This window comes from Tubulanus polymorphus, chromosome 7, assembly GCF_964204645.1.
Source record: "Tubulanus polymorphus chromosome 7, tnTubPoly1.2, whole genome shotgun sequence".
NCBI lineage: Eukaryota > Metazoa > Nemertea > Palaeonemertea > Tubulaniformes > Tubulanidae > Tubulanus > Tubulanus polymorphus.
The window spans coordinates 2,693,649-2,710,324 of NC_134031.1; the positions used below are offsets into that span (position 1 = coordinate 2,693,649).

Sequence of the window (16,676 nt, forward strand, 5' to 3'; positions counted from 1 at the left end):
GGATACCCTCAGGGTTAGTCATGAGGAACCAGCGATCTACTGGTGAATGGATTTACACTTTTCTTCATTAAAGAAATAAGCGCCTATGTTATAAGATTTTTTTTAGAAAAAGCTTTATGTATTTTTTTGTAGAGATTTGATGATTTTCTCCGCTAAAGTTTGATTTCAAGTGTGACAGATGATTCGTAGGTGCGTTACTTCAACATGTCTGCGCCCATGGATATCACACTTGAATTCAGGTTTGCTCCTTTTTATTTGTTTTTCCTCGTTTATTATCGACGCTGAAAACCGAATAGAGTCTTTCATGAATTTATATATGCTCTTTTACAGCGGTGGAGCTGAACTATTATTTAATAAAATCAAAAAGCACGACGTTACACTTCCTTCGTCGCTAGAAAAATGTAGGTCTCAACATGAGAATTTGACAAATTAGACCTGAAGTGGAATAAACCTATTTTTCTACTGACGAATGTTTTGATTTACAGGGACAATTAAATCCTTGCTCGTGTGGATGAGAGATAACATGTTAACTGAACGACCAGAGTTGTTTATGCAAGGAGAAACTGTGTAAGTTGACCAACCAATTCTAATAGTCAGTGTCATACAGTCGTCTCTTCATTGACTTCATGCACACAGACGCCGTCTATCCGTTGGTAGTGGCATATTTAAAAGGCTCGCGCTAATCATAGCACGTTCGCTTATAGTTCTATGCGCTAATCGAGGTTAGAATTGTCTCGGATTTAGAATTTGCTAATTTCGTGAATAATTTTCTATTTTTCAGGAGACCTGGTATTCTAGTGTTAGTGAACGACGCTGACTGGGAATTAGTGGTACGTGCTTCCATTACTAATTGAAATCCAACTAATTCGAAGTATTAAATTATAGTAAAAATCAACTCCTGTTGATATCTGAAACATCGTTTCTTATGTAATCGCGATGATGAACAAATTTCGATTCCAAACTCTTAAATTTATGTAGAATGGGTTTTTATTCTATTGTCCGCTCTCCATGTTTGAGTGTGGTAATTATACAAGGCCTGTAGATCTATCTATGCACTTGTATGTTTTAAATACGTCTTGGATTTTCAAAACATGCAATATATAGATTGTGACGCTTTGACTAATTCCTTTCCAATTTTCTCTGACAGGGTGAACTGGAATACGAAATCGAAAACAAGGATAAAATCATTTTCATTTCGACCCTACACGGGGGATGAGCTGGACACCCGGGAAATCCTAAGAAAAATCATTGTCTAAATATCAATATGATGTTTATGTAAATCCTTTTATTTTATGCATTTGTACACTATTATCGTGATAAATAAATTTAAATGCAATTTTCTACAAAAATTAAAATTTCTTTGTCTGTCACACTGGGGCATATTGTAGTTGAAGTTTGAGGTGAACTGTAGCTTAGTGCTAAGCGCCCACAGTTGACCACTAACAAGTCGTCTGTCGATCTTCATCGGAAAATGCATCCGGCTGCGTTTTCACACTGCGCCGGCAAACTGAAGTCGTATTCGTCGGCTTTCATATAATCGAACGAATTGAAATCTTGGTGTCCCCAGCCTTCGTTTCCTCGGAACCAGAACGCAGCCGGTATCGACTCGCCCCTGGAAAATAGAAAATCAGACCCGATAAAAGTGATACAGTAAACCTCTCACGTTGCTCGGACTGGCCCAACTCGTATCTGTGAGTAATTCGGACAAAAATGAAAGCAAAGATGAAATCGGAATTCGCTTAAACCTCTGACTGATTTAGCCGGCCCCAGTTTGTCTGAGTTGGACGCAGGTTTGCTGTATTTACGTAAATTCGACGGAGCTTACTGTGATAGTTTTTGCCGATAGAAACCGTACCCAAACGGGGCCGGGTATCTACCACCGAGCACGAACCAGTCGACTATCTTCTCGTGGAATACCTCCGTTCTGTTGAAGGGCACGACGTGAATGAAATTCGGTCGCGGCGTATGCCACGGGTTGCCGAAAATACAACACGGCCCTAGAGGAGCCCAGTCCGGCGAGATCAGGTAAGCCGTCGTGCCGCGATTCAGGAACGTGCAAGGCCAGTGATTACGAACGGGGAAGATGGGCAGACATTCGTCGAAAAATACTTCGGCCATCGCCGGTAGAAAGTTATCGTACACCGAATATCCCCGACCCATCGAATGCGGCGCAGGCGGAGCAGTCTGGTACGGAGGCCATGGATCCTCCATCGGGTAATAATAGATAGTCCAGTTGGTCTTGAATCTGTTTGGTAATATCGGTTCATGTTGGCACGGGGCGTGATGTCTACTCCGACGTGAAATCTACAAATTCAAAATATTGTTCGTTATTTTGGCTATTTTGTTTATACACAGCAGCAAAATAATGTGCGGGTTCCCGTAAAACTCCTAACGTAGACATGTTTGGATAATGCGTGTCACCGGATCTTCGGAATTTCTCTGCGTATCATAAATCTCAATGTGATGGCATATTTTCCCTCAATAAATTTCACGTGCAGCATTTTTATGGTGGAACTTCTTGCGGTGGCATACTTTATCCTATACTTTCCCTCGATGTTGTCACCTCTAACACTTACCGTTGAATTTGAATTTGAAAATAACGTCCCGGTGATGGTCAGCAACGACGCGTAATTAGGAATAATCCATAGCGTAATGATAACTAATATAGAAGAGAAATTCAGCATTTTGCGAAATACAAGAAACATCTATCGCTGTATATATAAAAAGTCTCTAATACCATTCGATCTCATATCGGACACAGATCTATGGTCAATGGTTGGCGCTTGCACAGTCTTTCCTTATCCATCCCCGTATCTAATCTACATATTTGTTTATCGAATAAAGCAATCATTAAAGGCACAAAGGCTACTTTTTATTTTGGAGTATGTTTGAGTAGTGGTCAATGCTATCTGCATTGGTTTTTACGCCGTAATATCGCCATTTGGATGAATAACGCCATATTTTCTTGGTCAATTTACATAAGATAAAACGGGTACAGCCTTTAAAGGCATTAGAACAGACTGTACCGAGAGCGTAATAGATAAACAAACAAGTTGAGCAATTTTCACATTTCCAATGCAACGTCTCGGCGTAGGCCAATAAGGGTTGTCTCCACAAATGACATTAAAGAGATGAGAGACAGACACTGACGACTTATCCTTATAATTAAGGAGTAGAATTTATTGAAAAAAATCCTTATAGGGCACTGTTCGCGAATCTAATAGGCTCGCTGATATTTTGGGGCTCGTCGCCGACTGCCCGAAAATGTCTTTCGCCGTGCAAAAACATGATGTATTGTATCCATAGTGAACAGAATTGTACATTTTTAATTTCTGCAGGTGTTCAATGTTTCAACTTGTCTACATTATGTCTACATTATACATGCAATTTACATGAATTGATCAAACGGAGAAACTTGTTAAATTGTCATTCGATTTACATGTAGCAAGAGTTATTTTTGGACACCACAACGTTTCAGATGCCAAGTAGCAGCCGCGGTGATGATGATATAGAAACGACTGTACGACTTCCGCATTCCTTACAGGCGCCAGAATGGCGTTCTACATGTATATCACAATGAATCAAAGCTTGCTATCACGCCATGGACACCTACAATAGATGCCAATGGGTTTATCAAGTGTGGAACAATTGATCGAGTAAAAAATATCTCATTTCCTCTCACAGAAATAGACCGAAAAGCTATACATATCGCAGACGATTCACTTCCGCCGTCTGTCGTGTGTGTGCGTGTCTCGTAACAAGTTCACCCGGCCTAGGAATAGGACGTTTTTAGATCAAGGTGAGTGAAGGGCATCAAATGCTTGGAGTATAGTTCAATAGTATATAGACCTGGCAAATGAAAGGTAATCGAACATTTTTAACATCCAGGGCAAAATATTTTCCAGTGGATGAATATTTTTACTATTTCAACTGGACGATCCACAGCATCGTTCACATCGCTAGTTAAAGCCAATGTAAGATGATTCGGTAACCAATGAGATGGTTCTCCGAGTGCACTTTGATTGAACTCCCAGTTTCATCAGAACATTCAAAGATTGCTCAATAGAAGAAAAGTCCGGCTATTTTATAATCGCTCGCGGCTTCTTTAAAAACACATTGCGGTTTTACATTATTCCATTCTTCCAAAAGAAGTACATTCATAACAACGCTTCGATGTCTTGGAAAATTTCAAGGAAGCGATATTTCGTCGGTTTAATTGCGGTGTTCCGTCGTATTTTGATTGTATTTACACATAAAGGATGACTTCGTGGCCGCATATCTTGTATCTTTTGTCAGTGTTTCAAGTAGGCCATGTTCTCTGTGATGAATCACACGCGCTCATTTTTGCCTCTCCTCCCTGTGATGATAATTGTATTCACATGGCCAAATATATCCTATGCAATAATATATCGAGCTTCCCGCTTCATAAATAAAGTTTGTTTTCACGCGAGCAAGTGTGGGCGCGATCGACTCGACCGGGGTTTATATATACAACGAGGTAGTTTTTTAAGTTAACGTATTTGGCAATGAATTTTTACGACTTTTCATGTAAGAACAAAGTTTCATGGAAGAATGACTTTCAAATAAAAGCTAATGTTGAATAACAGCTCTGTATATAAGTATCTATACAGTTTACAGGTCTACACACAGTGTTATATGGTATTTATCTACCCGCCTCGGTAGTTCGGGAATTTCAAAAGTCATAGTTCCGTCTCAGATTGCAGGTGCGGGTAAGTTTCTTTGCTTGGAGAAGGAAGTATACATTTCAAAACTAGGTCGAATCTTTTACCTATATAGTATCGACTACAGATATAATTGCTTTTTTCTAATAATGGTGATTTCACCGGTAGTGCAGGCTAAAATAAATTTTATCTAATGATTACCGGGGGTATTGAAATATCATGGAACATTGTTGTTACAAGTGCCCGTGCGAATTCTACAGCGATGAAATCTCATACGCCTCGTAGCATTTCTCTCGTCATAGCCGATATTTCGACACATTCTCTTAATCGTATTACCGAAATTTGTTATTTACGAGCGAAAATTGCTGTATGAAATTGGCCGTAATTTGGATAAACAGAAAACAAGCCACGCTATATAATTTGCCTTAGCCTTTATCTCTATATGCACATATATATAAAGCTCTGCTGTGACGCTACCTTTTTTTTACTCAATGAAACATTTATCAAAAGTGTCTCGTCTAAACAAAAAAAACGAACAACGAGACGAGAATTTTTGAAACTGGTCTAGATCATGAATAACTAAGTCGCGCATGATTTCTCTACGAGAGTTCTGGCCGTCACATATGTATTGTTCGCTGATTTGTCATATTGGCCGTCAATTGGATTTTTGAACTACTGTAAACCACTTGCACTGGACGGTCAATATGACGCGCTGTGACCACCCCACGTTTATAGCGTCATTATCGCCGCCACGGTTTAGTTTGGGTCGGTTTGATAGGTTACTGCAAGAGACGACTGTGGTTACCCGGGCGTTCCGCGGAAGTCGTGCGGTTTTTGATGTACTCGGAAACTATGTCGAAAGGAACGCCCCCGAGCACCACGCCTTGTGTTCAAAGTCTAACCCAGACAAGGCCTGCCGTTTGATGTGGGAGCAGCCAGGGGTTCTAGAACCGACGATGGACGTGGATCATGGCTACCTGCGAAATATGTAAACTTTACTCGCTGCCTGACTCGGACGTGTCCACCTCGGGATTTTTGACAAACTCGGACAAAAAACTAAATCATTCTGCCGATCCCAGTTTGTCCGTGGTAGGCAAAGTTTACTGAAGATCTAAGTCAACATTGGTCTTTAAAACTTTTCAGAAAAGAGTAGAAAACAACTATGTTGGTCCGCATTGGTTTGATATTGGTTTCGCTCGTGTTAATCGAAGCATCTAATAGCGAGAAAAATGTCAAACAACAAAGTAAGTAAACCGCACCTAGCTGACTGAAAGTACAAGTTTTTAGAACTTTCGTAGAATTAGAAAAAGCTATGAATTTCGATTTTGATGTAATTTCTAGTAAATCCTTGTTGTTCGAATCCGTGTCAGAATGGTGGAATCTGCATGACGAAAGGGTTCGCGGATTATACCTGTGACTGTGGCGCTTTGCCATACTACGGAAAACATTGCGAAACTCGTAAGTGTAAATTCGGTTTTTGCGAACTGTCCTCACATCGGAATTGAGAGGTTTTAGATATTGGTCGCTATGATGCGAATGAACCTTTTCATTTTAGCCACTTGGGCTCGATGGTTAGCTTCTAAGATCCGACCTTCGCCTGATGTGATGCATCGCATCACTACGAGTTATGAGCCGCTGTGGAGATTAGTAAACGGTTGGACCTGGTTGCACGATGGTTTCATGCGATTCGTCCTAATCGGTAGGTGCTGTTTTGATAGTCGCGGGGAACTAGCTGGAAATGAAAATAATCGAAATTTGACTATCGATGCAACCTTTCTTAATTCATGTTAATTCTTAATTCTGTCCATAATTTTAGATCGATTCGGCAAAGTAGATTTACCAGCTCCGTTTTCTGCCGACAAGGCCTATACAACCGTCGACACTTATTTCAACCAATCTACATTCACCAGGGCATTGCCGCCCGTGCCCGTAAACTGCCCGACTCCTATGGGCACAAAAGGTATGTATCGGAATACTTTGATTGATGATATTTGAGTATCGTATCGACTGAGATGAGAATCTTCACCTTTCTCATGAATCCAGGTAAAGCTGTTCTGCCCGATCCTGATGAAATTGCCCGAGAGTTATTCACCAGGAAGAAATTCATTCCCGATTCGATCAATACGAACGTATTTTTCGGATTCTTCGCTCAACATTTCACGCACATGTTCTTTAAGACGGACGCGAGTAAAGGACCGGCCTATACCTGGGGTCGTCACGGGGTAAGTGATGTATCAAAATGTTCCGTCGCCTGGCGTTTGTTATACAGTCGTCTCGTCGTTCTTATTTACGTTTCATCCTATAGTTATCATATTCCGAATTAAGTACCTGTAGTTGAGATTATTGAGAATTAACATTTTTGAACTCATTTGTCAACGTTAAATAACAGATGGAACATTTAGAAATGAATCCTTGCTTTCAAAAGCTTACACGACGTTAAGGGTGAACGTTTTTTTTTTCGATTTTACCAAGATATCTTTAGTATCATATGCACTTGTATAAAATTCTATTTCTTTTAGGTGGATGTATCGAACATTTACGGACCGAATCTGGAGACGGAGAAGTTACTGCGATCGTCGGTAGGTGGCAAGTTAAAGATGCAAGAAATCAAAGGTGAAATGTGGCCTATGTTTACCAAGGATATACCCGGTATCAAAATGACCAAATGGCCGGGTCTCGAGTCGAAGTTGGACTTCGCGTTGGGACACAGTTTCTTCTCGATATTACCGGGAATGACGCTGATCAGCACGATCTGGATGCGAGAGCATAATCGAGTTGCCGGTATTCTAGAACAAGAACATCCAGAATGGGACGACGAGCAAATCTTCCAAACTGCTAAACTTATCATATTAGGTAAGACAGCGAAAAATGTTGAACCAACCTGGCTATACAAATTGGTAATTAGGCATAAAAACATATACATAGCCTGCAGTTGCAACTGCCTTTTTATTTCACATTCGTCGTATCCTCCTTCGACATAATGATCTTGCATACTCTTTCACCCTAGGCGAGACCATCAAAATCGTCATCGAAGATTACGTACAGCACCTGAGCTCTTACAAGTTCAAACTGACCTACGACCCTGCGCTGTTACACGGAGAACCGCTCCAATATCAGAATAGAATATTCGTCGAGTTCAACCATTTATACCGCTGGCATCCGCTTACTCCTGACACCTTCAAAATTACCAATACCGAATACACGATTCAAGAACTTATCAGTGATGGTACCGAGTTACTGCTGAAATACGGTCTGGCATCTTTCCTGAAATCGTTGATTGCCCAACCTGCTGGCCAGGTAAGAATATTTCATCGTAGCTTTGCTATTTCTTCAAAGCGTATTTACGTCGGTTGTATATAGGTACTGTCCACATAAACTACGCTTTTGTTCTCAAAGCAAAACCATGTTCTGTAAAATAATTAATATTACGAGTTTATTGGGAAATTTGGAAATTTTCACACCATGATTGAATGATATTTTAGATCGGTCCAAGGAACCACGGCGTGTATACTCTGGGTGTGGTGAAGTCAGTACTACACGAAGGCAGGGAACTTCGTCTGCAATCGTTCAATGAATACAGGAAGAAATATCTATTGAAACCGTATGAATCATTCCAGGAATTAACAGGTGAGGGAATTTCGAGAAATTAGCGAAACCATCAACGTAGGATATTGAGTGAGTAACTATGGCGAAACGTGTATGTCATAGCCTACTTATCTCGACCCTATGGTTACAGTATAAACTCTTTTTTTTAAAAAAAACTTAATAAGCATAATCAATTCATTTCCAGTTGCCTTACGTCGTTCTAAGAAATTCAAACTGTATAACTAGCTTTTGATCAAATACCTATGGGCAGCCAACCTTAAGTGTGGACCAGTAGTGCGTGTATAGTTGCACATTTGTACATGTGATTTATGGTATGTTTTGTAGGTGATAGTGAACTTGCCGCTAAACTAGAGCGGATGTACGGAGACATAGACGCCGTGGAATACTTCACCGGTATCATGCTAGAAAAACAGCGACCGTCAGCCCTGTTCGGCGGCACGGCCGTTGAAATGGGCGGCCCTTACTCGCTACAGGGACTGTACGCGAATCCGATAGGCTCGCCGAAATACTGGCGCCCGTCTACTTTCGGAGGTGACGTAGGATTCGATATAGTGAAAACTGCGTCGTTGGAAAAACTATTCTGTGCGAATATAAAGAAAGGCGACTGTCCGAAAATGTCTTTCGCCGTGCAGAAAGACGATGCAGCTAGTTCCGTGAAAGAAGAACTATGATTGAAGTTAAAGCACATTATCTCTTTCTGTGTCCAATGTTCGTTAATTTTCTTTCGAAAATCTTTAGATCTTTAGCAATAATAGTTCTTCTAACCTTCTAAATAGGCTTCTAACCAATCAATGCTATTCGCATTAATAATCCGAATGACAAAAACTTAATACGACGCACATTTTATATTTTTGTATTTTTTATACTTTTGAAATAAAATTCATTCCGTCAATAGAAATATAGTCATTAACATTTGGATTGCTTATTTCTTTATCTTGATAGCGGTTCTTTCAAAAATAGGAAACTCGATATAAGTCTCGTTCCGTACAACATGTTGCAAATATCCGAATAATTTGAAACCTCTAGCGAGGAATAGAAAAGATTTAAAAAAAACGTGATAAATCTATACCTTGACCGTTGAGCGATGGTTGCCTATTCTGACCACAGTAAGACGGATAGCTGTTTAGTATGCATAAAGTTACCGCCACGAATGAAACTGTGTAGATGAGCTCCGGTAATTTATTATACCATTTGACGAGCGGGTTTCCGCTGATTGTCTTCAAAGCGAAAATGCTAAAACGCGGACTCTCCTTGCATCCACAATGGCCTAGCCGTCCTCTTCGTAATGTTTTTTTTTTGCGCAGTGTATTAGTGATAGGATACGTGGATCTTGGCTTCCGGACTTTAGTTTTGTCCATTAAACGGGACTTGTAAATCTTTTAGAAAAGGGAATACAAGAATGTGTCCATATTTTAGATTAACTGAATACATAGTGAATGAATAACGTATTACTTTTTATGTTTCTATAATAAAACGGAAGGTAACGTAATGCGATGATTCTCCACAACGGGGCGCTAGCGTCGCAAAATACAAAAGAAATAATCATTCGATTTACTGGTGAACGTCAGTCTGTCAGTAGTACTACCGCTCCGGGGATGCCAGCAGTTTCAGAATCGCTAGAAAAAAATTCCGGCCAAATCCGGTGTTAAAAACGACTAGTGACAACTTCTTATTGATTAGCGGCTCACCGAGTCGAGGTGAAGAAAAACCTACGCAGCAAAGATAAAAAATAGTGGAAAAAATGACGTTGTTTAGTGTCGTGTTAACCTATCGGAAAAGTAGAGTGTGGTCGAAAGATGGTCAAACCGTCACGGTAAGGTAAACAAACGAACCTTCGCGCATATTTTTTCTCAGGACAAAAAAACGATTGAAATATCTTTAACACTGCGCACTCTTCTCCACTGGAAACCACGAGATAAAACATATGTTTTCTCGGGGTGGATTTTAAAGCGAAAATATTTCGTTCGCGCTCTCGTTCCCGGGACTCGCTATATCTGTGTATTGGTTAATCGCGTGTGAAATGTTCGGCGAAAGTTGCGCAAAAGAATGGGATTTTGTGTTAAAACTTTTCTCACGAATATGGCGTTTTTTCAAGATTGAAAATATGGAAATTCGTGTCGAGTCGAGTACATCGAACGGCGAAATCTTTCGTCGAAGATAAATTCTAGTTGTCGGTTTCGCTCTGGTTTCAGGAGATTCCGGTTGTAGGTGTTAAATGTTATTCAAGCGTTGAAGAGAGGCTTTTATTAATGATTACAGAAAAGTACGAAACTTCTTCGGTTTTCGTATTGTACACCACGTAACGTTATCATCGCCTGCGAAAATTTACGACCGTTTTTTCGTTGGCGCTGCGTCACATCGCTGCAGAAGCGAAGCTCTACGCGGATCGCGAGATTATAAAGCGGCACCGGGCGCTATTACACGGTAGATAGCGGAGAAAACTATTTCGCAACAAGATTTTTTAATCAGTCAGAGTTTCAGAAATTGCATACAGTGATCGTTGTTGAAATCGATCTATTACAACAACGGGATTCGGTTGACTATCGGGAAATTGAATAAGAACTATTATACGATTCAACCGAACAAACATGCCAATACGAATTGCGAAGGAATTCCATTCTGGCAAAACTAAAAAAATCGCTACAATAATTCTTGATACAGATAAACAGATTATTAAGCGGATGGTGAAACAGTGAGGCACGATGGCGCATTAAACGAGGGTGATATATAAACATCCCGCGTACTCGGATAAACGTCTTGAAATGGCGTACAAACTTCTCGCCGTGTTTGTTTATATTATAACTCAAGTTCTAACGGGTATAATCGGCGACGAAGCCGTCTTACAAACCGCGGTACCGGCGAAAAACGACACCACGGTGGGATTCTCCGTCGAAAAGGAGGTCCTCACTTACCAAGTAAAGTCCGGCGAGAATATCACCTGGCCCGACCGGTCTCTAGTCACCCGGCTCGAAGGTGACGTCATACTCGGCGGACTGATGATGGTCCACGAGCGAAGCCCGAAACTGATCTGCGGCCCGATCATGGCTCAAGGCGGTTTACAAGCTTTAGAAATGATGCTGTACACGATTGATTACGTTAACAGCATTCCCGGATTTTTACCCGGTATAAAACTGGGAGCCCATATCAAAGATGATTGTGATCGCGACACATATGGCTTAGAACAATCCGTCGACTTCATTAGAGGTAAGAGATACTTTTCTCTGATTATTTTTTTTCGTTTCCAGCCAGCATCAGTTCGACGTTTCTATTCGCACCTCGATGACGTATTGGGTCGATTAAGAATTCATACGACGATATTTCCCGAATACACGAAACCTTTCTCTTCTGGGAATTTCGATATGGTATATTCCTCAGGTTCCCCAAAAAGAGTTATATTTTGTTCAACAAGTAGATATCATAAGACTATAGATCCCCCTCGCAATATATCATTTGATAACACGATCGAACATATTCTCCAATGGGGCGCTTCGAATTGTTTATTCATTTTTCATTTATTAATGGAGAAAGTGTCCTACGGCTGATATAATTCTTAAGTATTCTAATTAGCTTTATAGATGTATAAACAAATACATAACGCGACTGGAGATGAGCGATTTCTGCGGTGTAGATGAAGGGCCCGACGGCGTTCTGTCGTCTGGGATTCGATGAAATTAAAATCGCCTCGAGTCGAAAATTATTGAAACCATTAAAAATCCAATTAAACTCGCGAATTATTCGGCGGTATAATATCGTAATAATTTAAATCAGCTGTAGATTGAGAGAATCGTTATGGATCGTCTGCCATTGAAATAAGCCGCGCAGTTCTCGTCTTATCAATTTGAACAGTTTGTAGCCGGCAGGGGATTTTCAGAATCATTAATACATTCGTCCTCGCGCGTCTCGTCGTCACAGTTTTCCACCGACGCCTCTATACGAGATTGTAAATATTAGTTTTAGGACATAAAATATCGATAAATAACGGCGCTATCATTATTAGCAGAGACATTATCCACAGAATCGCGTCGATAGAAAAGTTGACTTTGAACTTCATGTCGGGCGATCACACACGACTGTTCTATTCGCATTTTGTGTATAAATGATCCAGATTTAGACAGGTATTACGTACTCGATTCTTGACAGCCTCCCTGCACGGTTTCTCTGCGATTAGCTCATTAGAAGCGAGGGCAGACTTCGTTTCATAGTTGTTGACTTTGGGGTTAAATAGATTGGAAAAACTAATTTTCACTGTACGTACGTATTCAAGATTTATGGTTTGCATTCGTGTATTTAGCTTTAATTCCGATCCAGCCATTAATCTGAAACAGTCCGAGGGAGGGGGTTATCTGTTATATTTGATTTACGATAATTTCAAGAGATTCTCAATATCTCATCTTTCACCTTTTCAAGCAGAGAGGACAAAATCACACATCGCCTACGTGAAGCCGTGGTAGGTTTAACGGTCCGAATAAAACCCGCGCATTTAGGACGGATTTCTCGTCTTTACTTATGATAAATTAATTGTTTTATATCGTTAAGTACTAATTTGTCACTTATAAATACGCGCAGTCCGGATAAAGAGAAGATAGCGTGATGCCGTACCGCCGGTAACATCCTCTGACCGAGTATCAATTTATCCCTATTGACCGACCGTTTTCACGGAACATTAACCGCTCTTCGGTCAGCTTACCTCGCCGTCTATCGAACTTCCATTGTCCGCGTCTAACGTACAAGAACCGCTTCGAACGCTAGGGTCGAATTCGGTTCAATGTACCACGATGATAAATCGTCCGCGACAAAAAACAACATTAATTTCCGACAGACGTATATTATATGCATATCGTTTCAGTTCGCGATGTGCACAAATATTAGTTTTTCCTGATAGAGAACAAGATTTATGATTTCGAATACGTCGCCATAAAACAACAAAAAAAAATCATCTTTCATTCATATTCATCGCCATTTCCATTTCCGCCTTTCAAATAGGAATACTTTTTATTGATTTTCTAAAATGCTCAGGATCAAGTTCAAGAAAAATGTTTAAGACGCTTTAGTTGGAAAACTTGGCCTCATGAAGCAACATATATAGCAATTAAACCAGAAATGTGGGTTTAACTTCTTTCTGGAATTGGGCCCTGGGTGAGGTGACTTTTAATCAACAAGACAATCTTCGAATACTAATTCATAACACAATAGCAAGGCGAGCTTTTAATAATCCTGACCGTGTTGAAATCAAAGTTAATTACAATCTTGTTAGTTTCAATATTTCGACGAATGTCTCCTTTTCAATCGCAGCGGATGACAGTTCGAATCTCCGGGATGAAATTCCGACCAATCTAAATGCAGTCAAATATTGCGACGTTACTAATTAAAAAGCAATCCCGGCTTGTAACGCATTCAGGGAACACTCAAAAGTCATTCTTATTGAAATTCACGGAAATCTAATAAAATTGTATTATGAATAAAGATAAGTGAATTTGATATTATTTCCATCGTGAACGGTATAGAAAATTGGATTGCGCGCTCAGACGTACAGTACTGGGAGTTGAAAGGTTAGAAGGGCACTAAGCCTACGGCTGGTGTCGGGAGAGACTGCAAAATAACTTATGTCCTATGTTTTTCTTGTACAACGTGGTCATACGATATGAGACTTTCGTTCTACGTCTTTCGTCTCTAATGGAGCCCGTGATCAAATTGTTTTACGACTGAAATACGACTGTGAAGTATTCAAGCATAACTTCGTCGTGATTCGTTCATTTGAAGGGAAAAATTTCCATGAAAACCGGACGACTCTATAAATTTTTCAATGACGCGCAGCTGTCTGTAAATAAAAACCTTCCCATTGTAGTTATCTCTACGTATTTGCTCAGCTGCGGGCATTTTTAACTGAGGGTTTTGTTATTTTGCCGCAGCCATTGGAATTATTAAATCATGTTTATATAAAAGCGGCAGCAGCAGCAAGAGGTTAAATCTATTGCGCAAAATTTAGCACAAAACAGGTAACTTTGGGTATACACAACATTCCAGGACGACTACTCAGAAATCGAGGGCTATAGATGCACATCGTTTACATTTCATGTATCCCTGGTTTTAGAAGATCCCGAAAAGGATCCCGAATCTCATCTCTGATTATACGCCATCTTTTGAATATTAGGTTAATCTCAGTTGATAAAACCCACAGTAAGAAGAAGAGATAGTCTGACGTATCGACTCCATTCTTTGAGCCATTTCAAAAACAGATTTATTGTACAGTTATATTGGTTAATCTTTTTGACCACTTAATAGATCATACCATTTGCTTTGGAGTATTTCTTACTCAGTAAAGGCCAGTGAACTACGCTTTGCTTGTTGCGTGTTGATAAAGCTCCGTTAAGGCACCGACCTTCTTTATTTTGACGCCGTTTGATATTTTCCTCTGATGCCTTTCTTTTCTCGCATTGCCCGTTAAAAAAAGAAACCTTTAACTGAAACCTCTCTCGGCCAGCGCGTTCACGCTAATGAAACATTCTGTTTGATTCTTTGTGAAAAGTGATTGATTTATGCCCCGTGTTGTTGTGCAACTACTTCACTTCAAGGCACTTGACGCAAGCGGCAAATGATACTTTAATAATGGCTTTCAACATTCCTGACGCTAAACCACTATTGGCTTATTGACGGTGTAATGTTGTAATTAGTTCTTTATCAACTCGAAGTTGCTGCTCTGAGTGCTCGATTCGACGTTGAAAGCCATTTTTCCGGCGTGTAGTTTCGAGAAACATTGTTTAAGTCTACGACGTAACGAACAAGTACATCTTATGCGAGGGGTTGAAAACCAATGAGTAACTCTCCATTCTTAAGTCGTTCCAACCCTAACAAATTCCAGTGCGTAATTCTAGAAAAGTAATGCCTTGTTCTCGTAGCAGAAATTAATATTCTAATTGACCAAAAATGAAACAGTTCTAGACCTCAGCGCAGCTGTCGTATATTCGCATGAAAATATCAGTGGTGACGACAGCGATAGGCAAATAAGACCGCTTTGAAAACACAGCCCTAGAAGGTAGCTAGCGAGTCAAGAATGAAAACAAAAATGTGACGCAGCTGATCATACGAGGAACGTCGCCTGAAGTCGTCATTATTCTACGAATCTGCTGTAAAGGGAGATAATTATCATGCTCGTAAAATGCAGTAGGTTGTTTACACGCTCTGTTGAATTCATATATACATATATTCGACGACAGATCAATAAACTGCGTATGAACGTCACAACGTGTTTATTTCGCATGCGCCATGTCGGCCTGCCTCAATTCTGTGACTTTTTACTTCAATTAAAACTGCTCGCACTTGACGTCCAGTATTACGCAGTGGGACGTGATTCCGTTTCGACACACACACACACAGCGATCGAAACGAAAGGAAATTGGTTTTCTATTCGAAGGCGTCACTGCCCGAAGGGCCACCTTTTCTGAAAGGTGGAAATGGCGAACTGTTTGTAAAAATGATCTAAAAACCTTTTAAAGTTTCGCGCGTGAATTCTAGATTCTAATTTCTGTTTGCTTTTGATGTATAACGTTTCACACCGATTAAAATGTAGTCACAGTGGTCGACCACGGCTGCAGCTAGAAGCGGCCACAAATGATATTTTCACATCGGTTCTACAATATTTCCTATCTTATCAAAATACCCTACTTTAAATAGAATATCAGCGTTGTTATGTGCTCATTGAAAAGATTTCGCCAACTCGCCAACGAGTCTTCCCGAGGGAGGGAACTGTTCGTTAATTTCAAAGAGAAAAGCGAACATGAAACGAACGAAGTTTGTTTTTATCTGTTATTCATAAAGATGAATATCTACTTGTAAGGAAATCGCCCACGAAAGAAAGTTACGTTCGGTTTCTATAATGTTAGTTTTCGTCAGAGCGTATTCTATTCACCACATTAAGCAGTTATTATCAGAAGAACAAAAAAAAAAAATCGCCAGAGTTTAGATTATTTGCGATGCTGTCGAACGCACCTGGTACTGGTGAATTTTAAAATAATCGAATATCACAAGATGAAATACGTGTAATGTAATGATGCACGCAGTTATACGTCGACGCGTCCTTTCCGGATCGAAATTTGTAAAAGGCGTTTTGCAACATTTTTTGACGAAAAAAAAAAATGAATGAAAGTTTTCGCGCGATGGTCGAGAAACAGGCAATATCATTAGGTTATAGTAAACGTAGCGAGAATAATTCGATTAGTATTTAGTAACTCAATTGAAGCGACGGTTCGTGATTCAAGAGAAAATCTGGCATTTTCGGTAAATCTATTTCATACATGCCTACAATCAGTTTATCGACGGTGCAGTTTTGCTCGCTGTGGTGGCGCCTCGGGACAAAATGTTATCAAACCACCAGTCATTTCATTGCGTCCG

General features: G+C 40.1%; 4 protein-coding genes across 7 annotated transcripts in view; 3 read left to right on the top strand and 1 right to left on the bottom strand.

The window, feature by feature from the left end:
* The first annotated feature begins 132 nt into the window (after window positions 1-132).
* Window positions 133-1,326, top strand: LOC141908836 (ubiquitin-related modifier 1-like). Its single transcript, XM_074799059.1, has 5 exons — window positions 133-239; window positions 331-401; window positions 486-567; window positions 782-830; window positions 1,148-1,326. The coding sequence occupies exons 1-5, from the start codon at window positions 205-207 to the stop codon at window positions 1,214-1,216; spliced, it is 306 nt and encodes a 101-aa protein (XP_074655160.1). The 5' UTR covers window positions 133-204; the 3' UTR covers window positions 1,217-1,326.
* A 135-nt stretch (window positions 1,327-1,461) lies between these two features.
* Window positions 1,462-2,684, bottom strand: LOC141908468 (uncharacterized). The gene is made up of 3 exons (XM_074798530.1): window positions 2,577-2,684; window positions 1,826-2,304; window positions 1,462-1,612 (listed from the first exon to the last, which is right to left on the bottom strand). Exons 1-3 carry the CDS (start codon window positions 2,682-2,684, stop codon window positions 1,462-1,464), a joined length of 738 nt encoding a protein of 245 aa, XP_074654631.1.
* Window positions 2,685-3,744: 1,060 nt separating this feature from the next.
* On the top strand, window positions 3,745-9,164 carry LOC141908120 (prostaglandin G/H synthase 2-like). Of its 4 annotated transcripts, none has more exons than XM_074797974.1 (10): window positions 3,745-3,799; window positions 5,826-5,926; window positions 6,024-6,140; window positions 6,238-6,381; window positions 6,499-6,642; window positions 6,726-6,904; window positions 7,202-7,535; window positions 7,690-7,979; window positions 8,165-8,309; window positions 8,613-9,164. In XM_074797974.1, exons 2-10 carry the CDS (start codon window positions 5,845-5,847, stop codon window positions 8,957-8,959), a joined length of 1,782 nt encoding a protein of 593 aa, XP_074654075.1. In that variant the 5' UTR covers window positions 3,745-3,799; window positions 5,826-5,844; the 3' UTR covers window positions 8,960-9,164. The 4 variants fall into 4 exon arrangements, with proteins under 4 accessions (XP_074654075.1, XP_074654072.1, XP_074654071.1 ...); XM_074797971.1 differs by lacking the exon at window positions 3,745-3,799 and adding an exon at window positions 3,827-3,863; XM_074797970.1 differs by lacking the exon at window positions 3,745-3,799 and adding an exon at window positions 4,632-4,730.
* Window positions 9,165-10,653: 1,489 nt separating this feature from the next.
* The window catches only part of LOC141908210 (metabotropic glutamate receptor 2-like), a 76,243-nt gene continuing 70,220 nt past the window's right edge, over window positions 10,654-16,676 (top strand). The window contains exon 1 of the mRNA XM_074798128.1: window positions 10,654-11,492. Within this exon, the coding sequence (XP_074654229.1) occupies window positions 11,051-11,492 (442 nt within the window). The 5' untranslated portion in view covers window positions 10,654-11,050. The remainder of the gene's footprint in view (window positions 11,493-16,676) is intronic.

Excerpts from the sequence above, each read along its gene's own strand:
- LOC141908836 (XM_074799059.1), top strand. The coding sequence starts at position 205 with ATGTCTGCGCCCATGGATATCACACTTGAATTCAG. Across the intron at positions 402-485 it reads TCCTTCGTCGCTAGAAAAAT|GGACAATTAAATCCTTGCTC; the intron begins GTAGGTCTCAAC and ends TTTGATTTACAG. Across the intron at positions 568-781 it reads TTTATGCAAGGAGAAACTGT|GAGACCTGGTATTCTAGTGT; the intron begins GTAAGTTGACCA and ends TCTATTTTTCAG.
- LOC141908468 (XM_074798530.1), bottom strand. The coding sequence starts at position 2,684 with ATGCTGAATTTCTCTTCTATATTAGTTATCATTACGCTATGGATTATT. Across the intron at positions 2,305-2,576 it reads TTTCAAATTCAAATTCAACG|ATTTCACGTCGGAGTAGACA; the intron begins GTAAGTGTTAGA and ends TTGAATTTGTAG. Across the intron at positions 1,613-1,825 it reads TATCGGCAAAAACTATCACA|GGGCGAGTCGATACCGGCTG; the intron begins GTAAGCTCCGTC and ends TCTATTTTCCAG.
- LOC141908120 (XM_074797974.1), top strand. The coding sequence starts at position 5,845 with ATGTTGGTCCGCATTGGTTTGATATTGGTTTCGCTCGTGTTAATCGAA. Across the intron at positions 6,141-6,237 it reads CGGAAAACATTGCGAAACTC|CCACTTGGGCTCGATGGTTA; the intron begins GTAAGTGTAAAT and ends TTTTCATTTTAG. Across the intron at positions 7,536-7,689 it reads TGCTAAACTTATCATATTAG|GCGAGACCATCAAAATCGTC; the intron begins GTAAGACAGCGA and ends CTTTCACCCTAG.